At 46.9% G+C, this 22,094-nt stretch overlaps 1 protein-coding gene across 2 annotated transcripts; it reads right to left on the reverse strand.

The window, feature by feature from the left end:
- Positions 1-9,282: 9,282 nt before the first annotated feature.
- LOC131922552 (carbonyl reductase [NADPH] 1-like) lies at positions 9,283-19,010 on the reverse strand. Of its 2 annotated transcripts, XM_059277373.1 has the most exons (4): positions 17,771-19,010; positions 12,759-15,003; positions 11,154-11,261; positions 9,283-9,735 (listed from the first exon to the last, which is right to left on the reverse strand). In XM_059277373.1, exons 2-4 carry the CDS (start codon positions 13,099-13,101, stop codon positions 9,299-9,301), a joined length of 888 nt encoding a protein of 295 aa, XP_059133356.1. In that variant the 5' UTR covers positions 13,102-15,003; positions 17,771-19,010; the 3' UTR covers positions 9,283-9,298. The 2 variants fall into 2 exon arrangements, with proteins under 2 accessions (XP_059133356.1, XP_059133355.1); XM_059277372.1 differs by lacking the exon at positions 17,771-19,010 and having other exon boundaries at positions 12,759-15,411.
- Positions 19,011-22,094: the final 3,084 nt, after the last annotated feature.

The following is a 22,094-nucleotide window of genomic DNA, read 5'->3' on the forward strand; positions in this document are numbered from 1 at the left end:
AAGAGGGCACCAGATCTCATTAGGTGGTTGTGAGCCACCCTGTGGTTGCTGGGAACTGAACTCAGGACTTCTGGAAGAGCAGCCAGTGCTCTTAACTTCTGAGCCATCTCTCCAGCCCAAAACAGAGGTTTAATCATAAACGGGAATGAACCTAGTCTGCCGTTACTATAAGATGACTTTTAAGACCAAGATGGAGGCAGGCTGGCTCTTCACTCACTGCAGCTCTCAGGGTTTTCTGTTTTCCCTGTTACACTCTTACGTGTAGCTGGATTGCAGGACTTAGTTCATAACTATGAATAAAAACTAAGTGAGAAAAATATGCTTATGGCTGTGTAGTCACATGGATGTATAAACAGATGACATGACTGCCCCGTGGTGTGGATAAGGAAAGGTTTTTATTGTAGAAACGAGAGAGAGGACAGCCAGAGGCATCTGCAGGAATCCAGAGCAGAGAGAGAAAGAAGTCGACTGAACATGGCCAGGGCTGTGTGTGAGAGAGCTGAGAACAGCAGGTGATCGAAAGTAGAGAAAACATAATGAGGCAGGAGAGGAGGGAGAGAGAGAGAGAGAGAGAGAGAGAGAGAGAGAGAGAGAGAGAGAGAGAGAGAGAGGAGAGAGAGAGAGGAGAAAACACAGCAAGAATGTCAGAGTAGCTGGGGGAGGGAAGCCCACATGATGGAGGGAGTTTAGGGTAGGGGAGGAGGGCTAGGGTGAGGGACCTGGGGGCCAGCACAGCACTCATATGCTGAGAGGCACCACAGGCAGCCATGTGTCCCTCCTGCCAGAGGAAAGGGAAATGACTCCTTTTGGTAGAGGTGAACCAGTTTCACGAGTTCCTGAAGAATGCCGGCTTCTATCTGACCACCAGAAATCCTCCTGTAGGCGGGGTTGAGCCCATTTCTGGATATTTGAACTGCCTTTTGGAGTTTGGAACCTGACGGTGGCAGCACACAAATCCCGTGTTGTATTCTGTAAAACAAGAGGGACATCGCCACCTAATGTGTCGGTTCATCGTCATTTATCAGTGCCCTCCCAGACAGGAGCAGGAGCAAGCATGACTCATTCCCAGAGCCACCGGGAGCGGGGAAGAGGAGAGAGTGTCTGCAGCCCCACCCCAAGGACGCACCATGGCTCCTGGGCAGCTTGACAGGGCAGCTTGGAGGCAGGCTGGGGCAGGAATGGGACTCATTACCCCTCTGGAAGCAAGGGCAAGGCCAGGCTCCTGTGTCTGCAGACTAGGTAAACGGACAGGATGGTAGCTGCCCCTCCCCTCCCCCCCTCCCCGCCCCTCTTCACCATCCACCAGGCCTTTCTGCCTCTCCTTCTCAGGGGTAGACTGTGAGGTGAGCTAGGGTCAGAACAGCCGTGCTGTGGGTGCTTTGGAGATGACAGAGTCCTGGTGGTAGCTTGTTGCCAAACTGTAGCCCTACCTCCCAATCCTGTGGGTTCTGTGCCCCAGTGGAAAGAATGGGACCTGAACAGGTGGGACAAACTGGTATCCGTCTCTTGAGGTTACCAGGTGACCGTCCCTTTGGTACCCTGGAATTGGTATATGACTCAAAGTGACTCAGTGGAGAGGTTGCTGCTGGCTTGGCTTGGAGGAAGATGCTTCATAGGCAAATGGTGAGGGGAGTTGTTTATGTGTGGTGTCCAGGAGAATCAGTTAACTAGACTGGATAAATTATAACTTCAGCATCATGAAAAATGAAACACTGGCCGGACAGTGTCCCAGTACTCAGGAAGACAGAGGCAGGTGGATCTCTGTGAGTTCAAGGCCAGCCTGGTCTACAGAGGGAGTTTCAGGACAGCCAGGGCTACACAGAGAAACCCTGTCTCGAAAAACAAAAACAAAAACAAAACCCACAAACAAACAAAACGAAACCCTGCTGTTAACAAGGCTGTCAGTGATGGCTGTGAGCAGAACTCATTGGCCCACAGTGCCCTCTAGTGGCCGTCACCGCCCTTCACGCCAATGTCAACTTCCTAAACTGTCTTGAAAAGGGACTGTCTGGGTTGCCAGGCTCCGTCTTGCTTCCCTCCCCTCCTCTTCCTCCTGTATCTTGGGAACCAGGCAAGTGCTTTCTCACTGAGCTGCATCCCAGCCCTTCTGGGTAGCTTAAAATGATAGAATTTTATCCTCTTAGGGTTCTAGCAGAGGCCCAAGGTCAGTCAGTCTCTGCAGGCCTGTGCACTCTCAGGGATCGCTGGTGAAGATCCCGCCCCCACCTTTTTTCCCCAGGGAACTCTTGAGGAGACAAGGATAAGAGATTTAGATAAAAATACAGAGGGGAGAGAAACAGACAGAAACACAGGGTAGCCTCAGTGGTGAGGAGTGGGGGCTGGATCCTTATCCACCGGTCCAGAACTTTATTCCAAAGGGGAGGGGCAAAAGACCTCCCCCTTGCTAGATACAGCCAAGTGCAGCCCCTTCCAAACACCTGGTACCCAGGCCCATGCCCAGTCATCCTCTTATGCAGCCCTGCTGGTAAAGAAAGATCAGATCTCACTAGGAAACCTAGGTGGGCTCCAACAGCACCCCCCTTTCCTTTTAAAAATTCCTTTTTCAAAAATTCAGGCCTCAAATTTACTATGTAGTAAAGAGTGACTTTATACCTCAGATCCTCCCGTTTCCACCTCCTGAGAGCTGGTATGACAGACATGGGCTACCGTGCCCCATTTTGTGTGGTGTGGAGAGTGGAACCCAGGGCTTTAGGAACGTCAAGCAGTCGACCAGCTGAGCTGTACCCCAGCCCTCCTCTTTTGCTTTTTGTTTTTGTGTTTTTGAGATAGGGTCTCACTGAATAGAGTTGGCCGGCCTGGAACTCACTGTGCTGTGTGCAGGCTGGCCTGCAGTGAGCTTCTCCATGGCCTGGAACTCACTGTGTAGTCCAGGCTGGCCTGCAGTGATCTCCATGGCCTGGAACTCACTGTATAGCCCAGGCTGGCCTGTAGTGATCTTCTCCATGGCCTGGACCTCACTGTGTAGCCCAGGCTGGCCTGCGGTAGTCCTCTCCCTGGCCTGGACCTCACTGTGTAGCCCAGGTTCGCCTGCAGTGGTCCTCTCCCTGGCCTGGAATTCACTGTGTAGCCCAGGCTGGACTGTAGTGGTCCTCTCCTCAGCCTGGAACTCGTGTAGCCCAGGCTGGCCTTTATCTGCAGTGATCGTCACCCCTCAGCTTCCTGAGTACTGGGATTAGTGGCATGCACTACTGTACTGAAAGGTCTCTCAGATCTGGGTTCCAGGGGGACACTGAGTGGATTGCTCGGGATGAACAACACGTTTAGCAGAAGAGTATTAACTTTGTGGACGGACAGACAGACAACATGGCAGAGGCACTGAGGGAAGTTCAGTCTTCAGTGCCAGAAACAGAATGGCAGGAACTCCGAGGGGGAGTCAGGGCCCACGTGGCAGAGTTGGGGTCCTTTCTTACGCCCTGTGAGGAAGAGGTAGCCCTCTGATATACTGGCAGGCGGCAGAGAAAAGGGTGGAGGGCAGGATGTGTGGCCACTGTTACTCTCTATGATGTAAACTCACTTCTCAGGGTGAGTGATCCTGGCACCTGGAAGTTTTTTGACCATGGACTCACAGGTAATGATCTCAGCAGGGTGGCTGGTGGTCAGAGTGTGAGAGGGGATGGGCCTGAGCAGCCAACTAGACTGGATTCCAACATTACATTGTTACTTGTACCTGGCTTAAAGTCTTAGTCCTTGGGCGCTGGCGTAACTCCAGTTTCCCTTCATCTGTGTGACCACCTACCTCCTTTCTGCTTCTTATATGGATACTGGCTGTTAAATTTAGGGCCCTCTCCAATCAAGTATGACTTTTTGGTTGTTGTTGTTTCTCTGTGTAGCCCTGGCTGTCCTGACCAGACTAGCCTTGAACTCACAGAGATCTGCCTGCCTTTGCCTCCTGAGTGCTGGGATTAAAGATGTGTGCCACCATTGCCCTGCTCGGTATACTTCATATTAGCTAATTACATCAGAAGACTTCTTTTTGAAATGCAAAAATAACACTTATGCTGTGTGATAAAACTGATGGAGAGTGGCACACTTTAGGAATTGTGACGGAGATGTCAGCTGGTTTAACTAAATAAAAATCCAAAAAGTAAAAAAATAAAAATAAAACCCAGACTGAACATTGTGTTGAGGCTGGACTCCAAAGACACAGTCCCGGGGTCTTTGGCACAGGAGGTATGGCCGTCTGACAGAGGTCACTAGGGGCCAGCCTTTGAGAACAGCACACAGTTCTGTCTTCCAATCCTGTCTCGCCCTGGTTGGTACCACTGGAGAAGCAGCAGCTAGCTGTCAGATGCCCCTGCCGGCAGATTCACTTACTCCGGCCACCATGCCTTCCCTACCATGATGGACCTGGTTCCCCTTGAACCAGGAGCTCAAACCTGTTTCTTCTCCCTCATGTTGCTTCTGCGATGAACAAAGTAACTGATACTGAAACTTGGTGTCAAGAGTGGATTGTTACAGTGATAAGCCTGACCGGTGTGGAGCCTGGCTTTTGGAACCAGTTTGTGAGGATGGAAAATTGAATTGGAGCTATGGGCTGAAGAAAACCTAGCATGCTGGCAGCAGAGACTAGTGGGCTCTTGTGGGGGTGTGGAAGGCAGGGTGCCATGAGAGACCCAGTGCTCATAGGTTTTAGAGGGGAACCGGGACACCATTGGGAATTATAACATTCATGTTACATTCAAGCAAAGGATTCTGTTTGTGTCCTGACAATTTGAATGTGGCTTAATTCAACACTAACAGACTAATGATTTGGTGGAGGGCATTTCCTGACATCATAGCGTTGGGGTTATACTGTGGGTGTTGCTCACTGTGTTCAGCCAGGTGTGTCATAAGAACTCAGAGCAAACAATATGACAGAAAGACAGGAAGATGTCCATCTGGACGCAGGACTGAGCCATGTAGTTTCAGGGTGGGTGTGGAGGAGGGGCTTATAATTGTTAAAACGATTTGTGATGTGACAGGGCAAGGTGGTACAGAGCTTCTCCATCTCGAACTCTTGCCATTTCAGGTTTAATTAGAATTTGACGTCCTTGATGAGGAATTTGTGGAAAATTACCCAACTCTATTCTAGGACCCAAGACGCTCCAGTTAACGTACCGTCTGCTAAACGGTTGGCACAAAACCTCCCCCTGCAGCTAACAGCTTATCTTAGCTTCTGCTCGACTGCCTGCACAACGCCCCACCCCCCCCAACAACTTAACTGGTGTAGCACCTCCCCTCCAGCTCCTGAGCAAGAGAACAGGATGTAGTTTTTCCTTTAAAAGCCCCTTCCTCTAAATGCTTAGGGCTGCCTGTAGCACGAATCTTAACAGGTCTTATTAATAAAATCAAACCTGAAGCCAGGTATTGGGGTGAACGCTGGAAGATCAGAGAAGCAGAACAAGCCACAGTTACCTCACCTTGCCAATTCCTCAGCTGATCCTGTTTCCTCAGACTGGATGCCTCTCAGCTGAACTGTGCTGCTCCAAAGCCTAAAAGCTTAATCAGGCCAGTTCCTGGTTTTCACACCTTATATACCCTTCTGCTTTCTGCCATTACTTCCTGGGATTAAAGGCGTGAGTCACCATGCCTGGCTGTTTCCAGTGTGGCCTTGAACTCACAGAAATCCAGAGGGATTTCTGCCTTTGGAGTGCTAGGATTAAAGGCGTGTGCTACCACTGTCTACCTCTATGTTTAATATTGTGGCTCTAGGGGCCAGCTACTTAGCTACACAGCAAGCCATGAAGCAAGAAATAAAGAAAAGACATATAGACATAGAGAAAGGTAAACGCCCAGAGGCAAAAGGTAGATGGGATAAGTTAAGAGAAGCTGGCAAGAAACAAGCCAAGCTAAGGACTGGCATTTATAAGTAATAATAAGTCTCCCTGTGTATTTATTTGGGAGCTGGGTGGCAGGCCAGAGTTAAAAGCAACCAACAACATGCTCCTTGGCTCCTTCTGTCTCCACCTAGCCTTGAAATACATTTTCTTTTCCTTTGACCTAACCTTTGGATTGTTATACCCTTGAGATGGAGCTGGTTTGACTTGACAATCTGCAGAAATGGATAGGTATAGGGTAGGTTGAGGACAACCTGCAGAGCAGATATGTGTCAGGTAGAAAGGTGGTTTGGTGTGTAAAGTGTGTGCCTCACAAGTGTGAAGATCTGTGCTCAGATTCCAAGCACCCTTGTGAAAGCTGGACATGGGGTGGGCGTCTGCAATCTCGGTGATGAATGAAGACAAGTAGATTCCTGGAAGTGAATTGGCCAACTAGCCTGCAACACAGGGTGAAATTCTAGGCTAATGAAACCCTCATTCTGATTTAATTTATGTTGCTGTTATCAAATACTTTGACAAAAAGCAACTTAAGGGAGAAAGAGGATTTTTCAGCTCACAATGTCAGGTTGCAATCCATCACCATGAGAAAAATCAAGGCAGAAACTTCAAATAGCTAGTTCTAACACATCCACAATGAAGGGAGAGATAAATGAATGTATACATGTTTATTTGCTTGTGCTCAGCCTGATTGATTTCTTCACCTTCATGCAGTTCAGGACCCCCTGCCTAGGGTATGTTGACAGCTACCATGTCTTGGGTATTTCCTCATCAAATAACTTAAGACCCACTCCCCACCCCCAACACCAGGCCAAGCCAGTGTGGACAATTGCACCTTGAGTCTTTCTTCCTAGGTAATTCTGAATTGTGTCAAGTTGACCACTGAAGCTGACTATCAAATGAAATTATAAAATTTACAGATAAATTGATGGAACCAGAAAACAGTATACTGAGTGAGTGAGCCAAACCCAGGAAGACAAATGTTATATGTTCTCATTCATATGTGGATCTTAGCATAAAATCTTTAGTTTGCGTGTTTAACTTGCAGTACCTGTAGAATACAGGAAACTAGAAAAGGACTGTTGTTGGGGAAGAGGATGAAAGCTCCGAAGGGAGAGGACAGAACAGAACACAGGTAATAAGAAAGAGAAAGGGAGAGTAATGGGGAGGGACGTTGTGGTTGATTGAATAAGAATGGCCCCCACAGAATCATAAATTTGAATGCTTAGTCTCAGGGAGTGGCAATATTTGGAGATGTGTCCTTGTTGGGGTAGGTAGGTATGGCCTCATTGGAGGAAGTATGTCATTCGGGGTGGGCCTTGGAGTTTTCAGAAACCCAAGCCAGGCCCAGTATCTCTCTCTCTTCCTGTTGCCTGAGGATCCAGGTGTAGAACTCTCAACTTCTTCAGAACCATGATGCCTGCCTGTGTGTTGCCATGCTTCCCATAAGTACGACAATGGACTAAACCTCTGAAACTCTAAGCAAGCCCCAGTTAAATGTTTTCCTTTATAAGAGTTGCCATTTTTATGGCCATCTTCATAGAAATCATACAGTGACGAAGACAGAGGTTCACTTAACCTCTGGAGAGGGATGAGAGTGGAAGTCAGAGGAGGGGGTGGAGGGAGGGATAACTAATACTAAGGATATTTGAAAAAGCCACATGGGAACATACTTATAATTATATATATATGTAATAATTTAATTGGGATTAACCTATGCAGGGGATAATGGTCCTCCAAGAAGTCATAGGTTGCCAAATAAAAATTCCAATGCCAAGTAAGAGAGAGCCCCCCTTGAGGTACAGGTCAGGGATCTCCTGAGACCATCAAACAACACAGGATATCTGCGCTTCTCTTGTTACCCACCAGAACTTAATGGTAAGACCTTATTGCTGAAGACCCCACACATGGTGTTTCTAGGATGTGGAGAAATCACGTTAGTACAGACCAGAAAGTTTTCTCCTTGTTGGCTAGCTCTTGCAGTACTTTTATAGCGGGTGCTGGGAAGTCTGCTGGTAGAAAAAGTCATGGACAATCTCACCTCAGTGAATGACCAACATAGTAAGCTATGCCCAAGGTCCAATAGTGATATGAATATTATGAGGGTCACCAGCTGCTTTCTGATTGGATTTAAGGCAGTGGTTCTCAACCTTCCTAACACTGTGACCCTTTAATATTATTCTTCATGTTGTGGTGACCCCCAGCCATAAAATTACTTTTTTTTATTTTATATTTTTGTTGCTACTTCATAACTGTAATTTTGCTACTGTTATGAATCATAATGTAAACATCTGATATTCAGGATATACGACCTGATATATAACCCCTGTGGAGGTCATGGCCCACAGATTGAGAATCACTGATTTAAGGCCTGTGTCACAGGCCTAGGACTGTAAATCTGGCCATGGTTGGGGAACTCACAGCTCACAAGGTTGAACCTATTACTATAATTTTGTTGAATGGACGTAGTATGTAACTGCCCTCTAAATTTACACCTATATACCTGTAGATTAGTTTATTAAGCTCTCAGACTTCATCAGAGAAATTTGTTTGTGTGTAGTGGATGATGGTTAATGAAGAAACTTATAATTGGTCAACGTACAGATAATTAGTGTCTGTGGAGTGCTCACCAACAATTAGGATGATGATATCACCTTTCCCACAGAGATTCAGGGGCCATTAAGACAAGGATGCAGAAAGATTATTAGAGCCAGAGGTTGGGGAAGACCAGAGCAAATCAGTATCTCCTCAACATGACGGGACCACGGCACTCATAAACTCACGGCATCTGTGATCAGCTGTACACAGACAGTCAATGTTCTAGCACACAGTGGGTAGTACCCATGAGCCCTTCTACCCCTAACTGAGGGGCTTTTGACAGCTTCTAGGGGAGGAGAGTCAGTTTTATTTAAGGGTGTACCCCCTCCCCCCCCCCCGCCCTGGTAGATCAACCAAGCTTGTGTAAACAGCAGCAGCAGCAGCAGCAGCAGCAGCAGAAAAAGGGAAGTGGGTAGGAAAGTGGGGAGAGTGGATCTGGGGAGAAAGGGGGAGAAGCAGGGGATGAATATGATCAAGATACATTGCATGAATGTATGAAACTCTCAAAGAATTAATAAAAATATTAAAGCTATCACAACTTTATCTCAAAAATTAAAGAGAAGGTCACCTGAGCACCCACACCTGAGGTTTTCTCCTGCCATCTATGTGCATACCTACTGTGCACAGATACATGTCTAGCATAGCACCCACACACACCCACACACACCCACACCCACACCCACAACCACACACACACTAAATGAACACACATAAAGAACCATTTAGTTCTTGATTTTCATTCTTTATTTCTAACAATTTCATTCTCTCTCTTTGAGGAAACCACAAAACTTCTTAGAATTAGAGATCTGTTTCACTTTAGGATAGGATACAAAACCAAGGATTATGGGAAGAGGTGACAGTTGAGTTCACCATGGCTCAACATTTTTCTCGTGAACAAACTGCCCGTGAGGTCCCTCTGCATCTGGCGGCAAAAGGGCCAAGTACACGGGGGTCTCTGCTCCTTCTTCGGGGCTCTTGGTGGATTTTAGTCCCCCCATGTCAGTTCTCACCCACCCAGGGGAACAGGCATTGAGGAGGATCTTGTCCCCTCTCCTCTGCTCGCTGAGTTTCCGGGCATGGATTCTGGACAGGACTGTCACCCCGATCTTGGTCACTGCATATGCACTGTCCGGCCAGCCTTCTTTCTCATGCACTCCTTTTTTCATATCTTCCATAAACTTGTTCATGAGCCCTACCAGTTCCTCCTCTGTGATGGTGTCACTGCGAAACTTCTGCTGCAGCTCTGGGCTGCACTTTTTCAGGGCCCTGAGGCTCATCATGCTCGACACGTTCACCACTCTGCCTAAAACACACAACAGGAGTGATGAGTTCCAAGGAGCAAGGGGTTTAACATAGGAAATTCCCCCTGGAGAGAATTCCAAGTGTGCATTTATAAAAGAGCATACACAGAATGTTGCCATGGTAGCACAAGGCAAGATTGAGCAGGCAGATTGAGCAGGCAAGTGGTATTGAAAAGAGTTGCCCTCTGAGGTCTACGTAGCACAGACTTAAAAAGCACTGGAATCTTCTAGGAGGGTAACGGGGACAGAGGACGGGAGTTTAAATTGCATGTGTATGTTTTTAAAGTGGTTGCTTGTCTTTATTGGTGTCTATCACAGAGACAAGTGTGTCATCCACAGTCTGTAGCAGATATCTTTGATGCCCCCATTGCCCCGTTTGTTGGTGATGAGGTGGGACTTTCCAGGTCTACTGTGAAGGGCTAACGTGGAAAAGAGTTCACACTGGTTACTTGTACCTATTTTATTTACTCTCTCATCACCACAACTAACCTGCCCCTGTGGAAAGAGGAGAGGGCTATCTGCAGTGGTACGGGGACCCCAAAAGAAAGTCACCTGAGAGAGGCTGGCTCTCTCTCAGGTCAAATTATTTGTGGCATTAGAAGATTTTATAATGAAAGATGTATGCTAGTTTGTCATGTGCAGGTCATTGGGGAGCTAAAAGGAGCCCGGAGGAAAGTGGAGTCAGATCATAGTAATCAATATAAACCATGCTAAGGCTTGGGCTTCCCACTGAAGGATTTTGGGTGGGGAATAGCAAGTTAGGACAACATGAAAGGAAAGGATAAGGCCCAGGTGAGTTTGTAACTGTGTGGATTGTCAGCAGAGGCCCTTTGGAGAGTTGAGCTGACAGACCAGGTTGCAGGAGACTCCTGGGTGCAATACTCTGAGGAGAGGATACTCAGAGGGATCAGCATGGGGATTCTCCCAAACTGGTTGGTTACCGAGATGATGTATGGAGAATTAGGACTAGATTGAGGGAGTATGTGATGGGGAGGCAGAAAGGCAAGGGATGGATGGATGTCAGGAGAAGAGAATTCTGGGAGTGCTCAAGGCAGGTAGGAGAATTTTCTGGGTGGTGTATCCAGTGGGTAGGTGTTGATGAAAACTCCATCAGTGGGCCTTGGGAACACAGAGGGGCATGGGACAAATGGACTTTTGAACTGAGACTTGAGGGAGGTATACAAATCATGTCACAGTGAGCTTAGTGGGTGCTGAAGGAAATGGCAGGATGGAGGCTCAGCAAGGGGGTCTGTGCAGGGGCAGCTGGAGTCAGGGGGAAGCTGGGCCTGAGATGCCAGGCAGACCCCAGGAGGGCAGACCCCAGGGGGGCAGACTCCCCCAAGAGGGCAGACCCCAGGAGGGCAGACCCCAGGGGGGCAGACCTCCCAGGAGTGCAGAGCAGATCACCTACCAGACTCACCTTGCGGTTTTATTAGGGGGAGTAGCTCCATGCAGACAGCCTGGGTACCAAAAAAGTTTGTTTTCATTGCTGCTTCTGCTTGAATGTAAAAGTGGGTCAGATCAGTGCCTTTAGGGGAGAAAGAACAGCAATAGAGAGCAGTCATCAGTCAGAACTTGATACAATGGTGGACCTGAAGTCTAGTTAGGTAAGTCCTACTGTGGTGGTTTGATTGAGAATGGTCCCCACAGGCTCCTATATTCAAATGCTTAGTCACCAGGGAGTGGAATTGTTTGGGAACGATCATGGTATGTGGCCTTGTTGGAAGAGGCCTGTCACTGGAAGTGGGCTTTGAGGTTTCAAAAGACCACATCTGTAGTTGGACTTACATGAAAGCTTGGCCGATACCTTAGGCTTGTTTCTACCTAGTTCTTATAACTTAAATTAACCCATTTCTATTAATTTACTTTCTGCCCTGTGGCTTTATTACCTCATCTCTGTATGCCCATCGTGCTTGCTCTGCATCTCTTGGTATCTCTGCCTTCTTTTCCCCAGTGTTCTCTATGTTCTGAAAATCCTGCCTAGCTATTGGCCTAGCTATTGCCTAGATTTTTATTAAACCAACCAGAGTGACACAACTTCACAGTGTAGAAAAAGATTATTCTACAACACACAACAGATCTAGCCCCCTTCTCTCTGCCTGCTGCCTGCAGATCAGGATATAAGCTCTCAGCTACTGCTCCAGCACCAGGCCTGTCTGCTTCCCTACATGATGATCATGGACCAGCCCTCTAAAATGTAAGTGAGTCCTCAATTAAATACTTCATTTTATAATTTGCCTTGGTCGTTATGTCTCTTCATAATAGAACAGTCCTAAGACACCTACCAATAAGTAATCCTTGTGCCTCTGTGAGGCTCCTGTTTGATAATCCTGTATTTTATCACGTGGCATCACTCCTTGTGCTGAGGTGAAGGCATCCTACAAGGGATCTTCGTGCAAAGACCCCTCCTCATTTCTTGCTTATTTCCAAATCAGTTAGAACTAAACCCAGCTGGCCTTAAGATCCAATCACAGACATCCTCTTGACATAAACCTGCAAAGGACCCCAGAGTCAAGCCAGATAACTGTCTGTAAGGTCCTTTGAGTGGAACCTTCTATATATTAGCCTACTCTACCAGAGCTATATAAGTATGCCATCTTGGGTAAAATTATCTTGGGTAAAATTGGTCCCTGGACCAGCCCTAAATTCCTATCCATGTCACCCTGAGCTAAAGTTTAACTGCCTGACTGTTGAACTGTTTTCTCTCTGCGTTTGTGAGCAACTTTGCTGTTGCTGATGTCCAGAGCTGCATATAAATGTCACATTGCATTGTTTGCCCTTAAAAACGCAAACCACCCGGCTGTTGGGTTTACTTCCCACTAATCTGCTTGGGACAGTCCTGCCAGCATTGAACAAAGACTTCATTCAACTTACTCAGGCCTCTCAGGGATTTTCCTCCCCAGGCACCCTATAAACTGGAATATTTATTTGTTCTTGCTCTTCTCGAGGAACCTATTGGGACCTCCACCAGCTAAAGGTGCCCCCACCCCATCCCTCTGTACTGCCAGGCCAAGAGCAGACAGACCTCCTTGCTGGGTGTCCTTGAAGAAGTCATCTCTTCTTGGTGGCTTATTCTTGGGCCAGGTGCTAATGCCCGCGTTGTTGACCAGCACGTCCAGTCCCCTGTACTCCCTGCGCAGAAAGTCGCGCAGGGCGCGGATGCTCTGCAGGTCATCGATGTCCAGCTGGTGGAAGCGCGGGCTCAGGCCCTCCGCCTGCAGCTGCTGCATTGCAGCCTTGCCCCGCGCCTTGTCCCGCGCCGTGAGCACCACGTCCCCCGAGAACTTCTGACACAGGACACGTGTGATGGCAAAGCCGATGCCCTTGTTAGCCCCAGTTACCAGAGCTACCTGATTGCGAGATGACATAGTTGAGTGGACAGTGAGAGACACCTTCCAGAAGAACTACCTCAGCCAACTCCCGGCTACTAAGATGTTGTTGGACTTGAGAGTCTGTGTGAATATCCGGAGTATCGTATCGTGTGCCTGGGGACCTTTGGCCCAGAGGCTTGAGCGGTTTTGGGCACTGCCCTTGGCACAGCTCAGTAGAGTTTTAGAGCAAACAAGACAAACAAGTCTGAGTTAATGATGGATCAAGTGTCCATTTCGCAGCGAGACATCTTAGTCTCGGAAATGGCCAATCGTCTTTGTTGGTGAGTGTTAAACCAGGGCTGGTACACGTGTTGGCACTGCACATGGATTCAGTTTTATAATAGCTTACCACAAGAGGAACTGGATAGTTGATAACAGTCAGAATGTGGAACGTGTTGATAGACAGTTAAGACAAGAAAGAAAGGTGAGACCTGCTTATAGAGACCCAGAGGACCCCTGGGTCCAAGCCTAGCACTTTGTCTTGAAGGGCTTTTAGAAGGTCATGGTCGGACTGACCCGGAAAGGGAAATGCTGGACTTCGCCAAGCAGCTCTGAAGTTCTTGGAAGCTACTTACCTGGCAGCCAGGCACTGTTCAGTTGGTCATGCGATTAGGTCTGACCTTCCACGTCTGCTTCTCTATCCTTAACTTTCTGAGGCTCCATCTTACTTTGAGAAATGAGATCTGCCCTGACCATTTGTTCTTCTTGGAGTTTATAACGTTTCTCTGCAAATGAAATAAGTCTTGACAGCTAGTGTAGAACGAGCTCTAAGGAATGAGTGGGGACCTGATCGTCCGCTGCTTGTATGAAAACAAAACAAAAAACAAAAAACTGCAGCTAATTCTTGGCTAGGTTTTCCATAGCGGCAGGAAACTTCTTTAAGTCATCACAGGCTGACACAGTGGGTACTAGAAAGCCATCATTGTCCCTGCAGGTCAGAATGCCAGCTTCCAGGGTACAGCGCAGCCCCATAGAGTACTTTAGAGAAATCAAGGTGCACTGTTTTGTTTAAATTTTAATAAAAATTGTATTAATATCTATTGCATGTGGAGCACATTCCCCCCGACATTCCCTGCCTTTGTCTAGTCCCACCCCTTCGTCCCTCTCTTCCTAGTCAGCTTCATTCCTCTTTCATGTCCTGTATGCTTATCTATATCTCTATTAAAGCTTGGATCCAAAAACGGGAAGAGGCAGGGGCATGTGATGTTTGTCTTTCTGAGGCTTAATTTGGTGCTTAATAGGATTACCTTCAGTTGCATCCATTTTCCCGTAAATGACAAAATTCTGCTTTTCTTTGTAGTTGGAAATTTCCAGTGTGTGTGTGTGTGTGTGTGTGTGTGTGCACACTTTCCTCCATTATTGGATACCTAGGTTGCTTCTATAACAGCAATGTGAACTGTACCTCGGGAGGCACAGGTGTGCAAGTGTCTCTACAATATCTTTTAGTGCTCCAGGTAAACACCCAGGACTGCAGGAGCAGAGTAAGAGGATAGACTGATTTTTCATTTTTTTTGAGAAACCCCCTGTCATAGTTAGGGTTCTATTGCTGTGAAGAGACACCACAACCAGGGCAACTCTTCTGAAGGAAAACAGTTACTTGGGGCTGGTATTGGTGGAAGTATTAAGGCAACTCCACGTAGTTAAAAGGGAGGTTTATTTTGGGGTAACTTACAAGTGAAGGGATAGTTTACAGGGTCCGGGAGAGGTGAAGTGCAGTCCAGTGGTGTTCTCTGGAGAACTCTGCTCGGTTTACCTCCAGCATCCAGCATCCAGGAATCAAGAGAGCCGGCACATCCGGATTTCAGGTCTTAAGGGCTCCTGTCTTGGTCCCATCTCGTAGGCGTGACAGTTCCGGGAAGCCTCAATGGGGGTAGTACTTCCAGATCAAAGCTGGAAAAGCTACCTACTATAGGCTGGCTTACAGTTCCGAGGTTTAGTCCATTGTCATCATGGTGAGAAGCACGGTGGCATGCAGACAGACATGGTGCAGGCAGACATGGTGCTGGGGAGGAGCTGAGAATTCTACATAGGGATCCTCAGGGAGCAGGCAGAGAGAGTCCCTGGGCTCAGCTTGAGCATCTGAAACCTCAAAGCCCAACCCCAGTGACACACTTCCTCCAATAAGGCCACGCCTCTTAATAGTGCCACTTCCTATGAACTTCTGGGGGCCAGTTACATTCAAACCATCACATTCTGTGCTGCTGTCCGTAGTAACTGGACTAGTTCATATCCCCACCAGCAGTGGTTATGGACTCCTGCTGTTACTTGTTTTCCTTTAAAATTTACTGATTTATTTTATTTGTGTATGTGTGCTTTACCTGCATGTCAGTATGTACTCTATGTGCACACCTGGTACCTGTGGAAGCCAGAGAGGGTGTCCTGTCTGTTACCTGCCCCTTAAGCTAGGGATCTCTCTTCCTCCAAGACCCAACCTGAGACCCAGAGGGGGAACTAAAGGAAAGATTGCTAAAAGATGTTCCTGCTGTCTGGGCTGAAGATAATTCTCCTGGTCTGGCCAAGCATGTGCCCTAGGTAATAGTACAACTGAGGGTTATGCCCATCTGGGTTAAACAGTACCCTATTAGTTCAGAAGCCAGGGAACGGATCAGTACCCTCATCAGATGCCTCCCCGAGGCAGGCATCCTCAATTCATACCAGTTGGCCTGGAACACTCCTTTATCACTGGTACAAAAGCCAGGAACCCAAGACTGCGGACCTGCACAGGACTTAAGGACTGAACAAGTGGATAGAAATTATTCACCCAGTTGTCCCAGATCCCTGTACTCTGCCCAGCATGTGACCACAAGCACAGAAGGTCGATGGGTTTAAAAAGTGCATTTTTCCCCATTCCTCTGTCAAAATGAAGTTACTCTATCCTTGCATTTGAATGGGCCAATCCTGGACTGGGAATACAGCGACCACTGACTTGGACTCGATTGCCTCAGGGATTCGAGATTTCCTCCACCATCTTTGTATCTTTGATGAGGACCTTAACAAGGACTTACGCTGTTTTTGCAGTGAGTACCCAAAAGTTTACTCTGTTCCAATATATGGATGGCTTATTATTGGCTGCCAAGGATAAAGAGGCTGTTTAGAGGCTACTCAAAGACCCCCAAGGACTCTGGCTCGATTAGGCTACTGGGTCTCCAGAAAGAAAGCTCAGCTTTGCACTTCACAGGTCACCTATTTGGGGTATGAACTGAAATAAGGGAAAAGACTATTGTCCAAGGCCTGCATAGAGACTATAATGAGAATCCCTAGCCCAACCACAAAGAAGCAAATCAGAGAATTCTTGGGGAGGGTCAGATATTGCTGCCTCTGGAGACTTTGCTGAGATTGCCAGGCCTGTGTATTGAGCCACCGTGGGAGACAATGTCCCCTTGGAATAGACTGCAGAACATGATCAGGCTTTTAAGAACTTGAAGGAGTGGGGCTGGAGAGATGGCTCACAGGTTAAGAGCACTGGCAGCTCTTCCAGAGGTCCTGAGTTCAATTCCCAGCAACCACATGGTGGCTCACAGCCATCTGTAATGAAATCTGGTGCCCTCTTCTAGCACACAGACATACATGCAGATAGAGCACTGTGTACATAATAAATAAGTTTAAAATAAAAAAAAAGACTATAAAGGAGACTGGTGCAGGCCCTGCATGAACTCTCCCTGACATTACCAAGCCCCTCCCTCTTTATGTCCATGAAAGAAAAGACCTTGCTAAGGGAGTCCTGACCCAAACCCTGGGTCCTTGGAAAAGGCCAGTAGCCTATATTTCAAAAAGAGACTGGATCCAGGGGCCTCTGGATGGTCTCCTTGCCTGTGGGTTATAGCAGCTACTACAGTTCTTGGTAAAGAATCAGACAAACTTACATTGGGACAAAGTATAAGACCCTACATGCAGCAGAGTCCTTGCTCGGGGATGAAACTAACTGATGGATGTGACATACTTATTTGACTCAATGCCAAGCTCTCCTTGTAGACAAAGACAGACTGACATAATGAGTCTTTGGCCATCAGCTCTGCCACCTTGTTGCTGGACAAAGACCCCGAGGTACCTGTCCATGACTGTCTTGAGATGTTGGATGTCATCTCAGGACTCATCAGACTTGACAGATGTTCCTCTTATTAGCAGAGATGTTGTACACCGATGGCAGCAGTTTTGTCAAAGAAGGAATCAGGTATGCAGGGGTGGTGCTGGTTACAGGCCAACAAGAAGTCACTGGGTACAAGCCCTACCCAGGACACGTCTGTGGTGGTATTGTGTTCCCCAAAATATTTGTACCCTAATAAACTTATCTGGGTCAGAGACCAGAAAAGCCACTAGATACTTAGGATAGGCAGTGGTAACACACGCCTTTAATCCTAGCATTCCAGAGGCAGAAATCCATGTGTTCAAGGATACAGCCAAGCATGGTGACTCACGCCTTTAATCTCAGAAAGCGAGCCTTTAATCCCAGGGAGTGATGGTAGAAAGCAGAAAGGTATATAAGGTGTGAGGACCAGAAACTAGAAGCATTTGGCTGGTTAAGCTTTTGGCTGGTTAAGCATTTGGCTGGATAAGCTTTTAGGTTTTGAGCAGCACAGTTCAGCTGAGAGCCATTTGGAGATGAGGACACAGAGGCTTCCAGTCTGAGGAAACAAGATCAGCTGAGAAGTTGGCCAGGTGAGGTTACCTGTGGCTTGTTCTGTCTCTCTGATCTTCCAGTGTTCACCCCAATAACTGGCCACAGGTTTGATTTTATTAACAAGAACTGTTAAGAATCCTGCTACACATGTCTGCTCAGAGGGCAGAAATAAGAGCACTCAGTCACTAAAATGAGCTGAAGGAAAGAAAATATTTATACAGGTAGCTGATGTGCTTTTGCTGCAGCTCATGTCCATGGACAAATATATAAACAAGGGGCCTTTTAACATCAGAAGGACAAATCATCAAAAATAAACAGGAGATTACTACACAGCTTTTGGAGAGCATCTGGATACCTACCTAACTGGCTCTTCCACATTGACCAGGGCACCAATAAGACCCAGCCCACAGACCCAAGGCAACAACTATGCGTATCAGGTTGCCAGGGATGAGGCTCTAGGGCAACCCAGACTATCCTGGAATTGTTGGCCACCCCTACCCCCTACCCCACCTTGATGAGGATGTTCCCAAATGTAACTCATTGGAGATTGTCATATTCTAGCCTGGGAACCTAGGGAAAACAGCCATGGTCAGTGGGTCCTACCAGATGGTAGGATTTGCATGCTAAAGTCACTGGACAGGAATTGGCTAATTTCCCTACATCACTCAATGCATTTGTCACCTAAAAAGATCTCAGGACTTATCTCCCCTCAGGTCTGGCTACCTGTACACTGAGAAATACTGCATAACACATGAGATTGCTGCTTGGCTTGCACCCAGGTAAATATTAGAAAGGACATGCTGCCTCCAGGACAGTGAAGCCACGGTATTGTACCTGGTGAGTTTTGGGAATCTGACTTCACCGAAGGCAAACCAGGACTATATGGTTACAAATATCTGCTGGGCTTTGCTGACACTGTCTCAGGCTCAGGCTGGGTAGAGGCTTTTCCTTCCTGAACAAAACGGCCTAAGCAGTAGCAAAAGGACTCACAGTGGGAATCATTACCAGGTTTGGCCTCCCTTTGTCTCTAGGGTCAATGGCCAAATTATCTCAACTACTTTCAAAGACTCTTTACATGAACTGGAAATTACATTGTAACATCCTCAAGGTTCAGGATGGACAGAGAGGATGAATAGAACTATAAAAGATATTAACTGAATACACTGGAGACTGGTGGTAACTAGGTTGATCTCTTGCCTTATGTCCTTCTGAGAGCCCCTTGTACCCCGCACTGAGAAAAGTTCACCCCATATGAGACAGTCTTTGGGCAGACACCTCCTGTCATCCCTTGGGTACACCGGGGGGTGGGGGTGGAGAAGGGGGCCTGTTGTCAGATGGTCTCACTCCAATCTCTGAATCCTTAGAAGGATTGCAGTTCACTTTGGAGAAGATCTTTCGTCAGGTCCAGGCTGCTCAGCTTGTTGGGTACCGTCTACCTGACCACTCATTCCAGCCTGGTGATGCTGTGTTAATCTGCTGCTTCAAAACTGACCAGTGGGTAGGGCTGGAGAGATGGCTCTGAGGTTAAGCACGTGGGCTGCTCTCCCAGAGGTCCTGAGTTCAACTCCCATCAACCACATGGTTGCTCACAACCATCCATAATAAATTATGGTACCCTCTTCTGGTGTGCAGGCATACGTGCAGGCAGAACACTATATCTAATAAATAAATAAATAAATAAATAAATAAATAAATAAATAAATCTAAAACAAACAAAACAACAACAACAAAATTGACCAGCTAGAACCCAGATGGAAAGGACATTACATCATGATTCTCTGGATACCCAGCACTCCTGGATTTATCACTCACACCCCAAGAAGGCACCTGAAGACCCCATAGAAGGAGAAACAGGGCACCAGAAATGGACAGTGACCTAGTGTGGCCCTCTTGAGATTAAGATCTCTAAGGTTTAATGATTTGTTAATAATCTGTTCTTGTTTTCTTTTATTGCTATATCTGCCGTAATGATTGTTCTAACCTGTTGGATTATATTCATGCCCTTAACTAGCTCTAGCTACCATAATATCCCCACAAACTTCCCACCTGCAACTGAGAACTTAGATTTACAACAACAGGAAACATTTTGGCTTCAGTCACAACCCAGGATCAACACAGGCTGAGCACTGACCTTTGCAATTTATTCAACTTGGGTTGTACTATTGGTGCTTGGCCTGGTTACAGGTTTGGGATCAATCAAGTTCATGGTTCATGCCCAAGAAAAGAACATGCAGATATGGGGTTGTAGCCATCTTAGTTAAGAAAGAAGCTTACAAGGCACCCAGATTAATGCCTGTCCTGCTCATGGAGTTTTCTCTTGTGCTGAAAATAGTGAACATGAATATTACTGTGCTTCTTGAGCTGTGTAACTATAGGCCCCTGAGAGACAACCAAAGTTGATCTTATTACTATAACCTGAAACCCTGCTGAGATCAGTCCCAACTGTGAGCAAGGGTCGGTCATGCCGTCAACTCAATAACCTTTATGCTCAAAATGTGGAACCTATATGATTCTCCATAGAATGCCAGATGAACCTGGGGACTTAGTTTATATCCCTCTGGACATGATCCCAGTACCCTTATTACAATTCAAAGAAAATGTGTTCAACCATAAATACTAAAACCTATAGGCCCCAATAAAAATCTTCTCCTGGTGCCAGATTTCCCCATCACAACCATGTTCCTGTCATAGCATGCCTACAACCTACCGCAACATGCACATATCCTGAGGACAATTGTCAGGCCTATTTCAGCTTCTGCCAAACTACCCTCATCTCACCCACACCCTCCACATACACTTCCACACACCTTGCCCCCATTCAAAACTCAAAGGCCTCCAATACCTACACCCACTCTCCCAACAGAGGCTCCCCTCTTGACTATGCTCTCAGCAGTCTTTTCCTTCCTTAATCATCTGTGGCTAACATGATCGTTGGCTTTGTCTGGGCCCAAACTCCCTTACGATGTGGGGATGGCTTACAACATGTCTCTGCAGCATGACCACAAGTCATTGCTGATACTTGGTCCTGGGCCCAGCCCCAGCTAACCCTAGGTGACATACAGGAACAGGTACTGTGTGTTATGTCCAACACATCAGATCACTTGGCATCTCTTTATTTGGAAAGTTGTATGACCATTGTACAAAACCTAAGTGTCACTGGCCTTGAGAACAAACAACTCTCACGCCCCTTCAGATGCTTGGTGAGCCTGTACAGAAGGTTTAACGCATTGCTTATCAGTCTCCCTCATTTTACATGGAACATATCCATTTTTTGTATTCTTACTCATGTTACCCCCTCAAATCTATATTTAGGATGGGGACACAGGCTACTCACGTCTGGCCATAGTGGGCAGCTCCCATTTTATTTCCAATTTTAGTGGGTGCAGGAGTAGCTGTCCCGGAGGCACTAGGAACATTGGCACTAATCCTGCAGGATCAAGAGTTCAAAACCCTAAATGCCCACGTTAAACAGGACTGGATTTTTGGAAAACTCAGCCTCCAGATTTGAATGACAAGTAGACTCTGTGGCAGAAATAGTATTATGAAACAAGAGAGGTCTCAATTTGCTCTTCATGGATCAAGGAGGGCCATGTGTAGCCCTGGGAGAAATTTGCCATTTCTATGCTAACCAATCAGGTGTAATTAGAGAAACCCTTGGTATAGATAGAAACAATCTTAAAACCAAACAGACTATGAGCGAGGAGGTAATTGGTACCAATCCCCATTTCACTGGCTCCCCTGGCTGGCCACTCTGGTTTCAGCTGCCGCAGACCCCCAAGACTCCTCCTGATGCTACTCACAACATGGCCACGTATCTTCTGATGCATTTCAAATTTTGTTTTCCACCAGATAGAAAGAGCTAAGATATTTACCGTCTGCCACATGCATTATCAGTCCATGCAACAGACATGAATTCCCTAGCAAGGATTTGAAAGGGACACAGAAGGTAAGGGAGGAATGATGGACCAACCTGACCCTATCTGACGGTTGGAAGCCATTCTGTTACAAGGTCAAAATAAGTTCATTTCTGTTCACTGCAAAGCTCCTTGGCCACACTTTAACCTATTTCTGGAATTTCCTCACCCCACGGAGTCCGATTTATATTTTGAACATACCCTGATCTCCACCCTGATAAGATAAGGTGCTCTGCCAGGAAATGTTCGGTTAAATAATCTTACCGCTGTCTGGTTCAGTAAATTTCCTTGCCAAGTCCTTAGGTGGCCACATTCCTTTGAAAATGCCCAGTTCACACCTTTTCCCTATAAAAGGAGGCCTGAAAAGTCAACCTATACCACTCTCTCAAATCCTGCAGTGGAGTGTCAGTCCTATGGGTAGAAATAAAACCTATTTTATTTACTGGATTAGAAAATTC

The sequence above is a fragment of the Peromyscus eremicus genome, chromosome 12, assembly GCF_949786415.1.
Source record: "Peromyscus eremicus chromosome 12, PerEre_H2_v1, whole genome shotgun sequence".
Classification (NCBI taxonomy): Eukaryota; Metazoa; Chordata; class Mammalia; order Rodentia; family Cricetidae; genus Peromyscus; species Peromyscus eremicus.

Excerpts from the sequence above, each read along its gene's own strand:
- LOC131922552 (XM_059277373.1), bottom strand. The coding sequence starts at position 13,101 with ATGTCATCTCGCAATCAGGTAGCTCTGGTAACTGGGGCTAACAAGGGC. Across the intron at positions 11,262-12,758 it reads CAAGGACACCCAGCAAGGAG|GCACTGATCTGACCCACTTT; the intron begins GTCTGTCTGCTC and ends TCTCCCCTAAAG. Across the intron at positions 9,736-11,153 it reads CCCCCTAATAAAACCGCAAG|GCAGAGTGGTGAACGTGTCG; the intron begins GTGAGTCTGGTA and ends TGTGTGTTTTAG.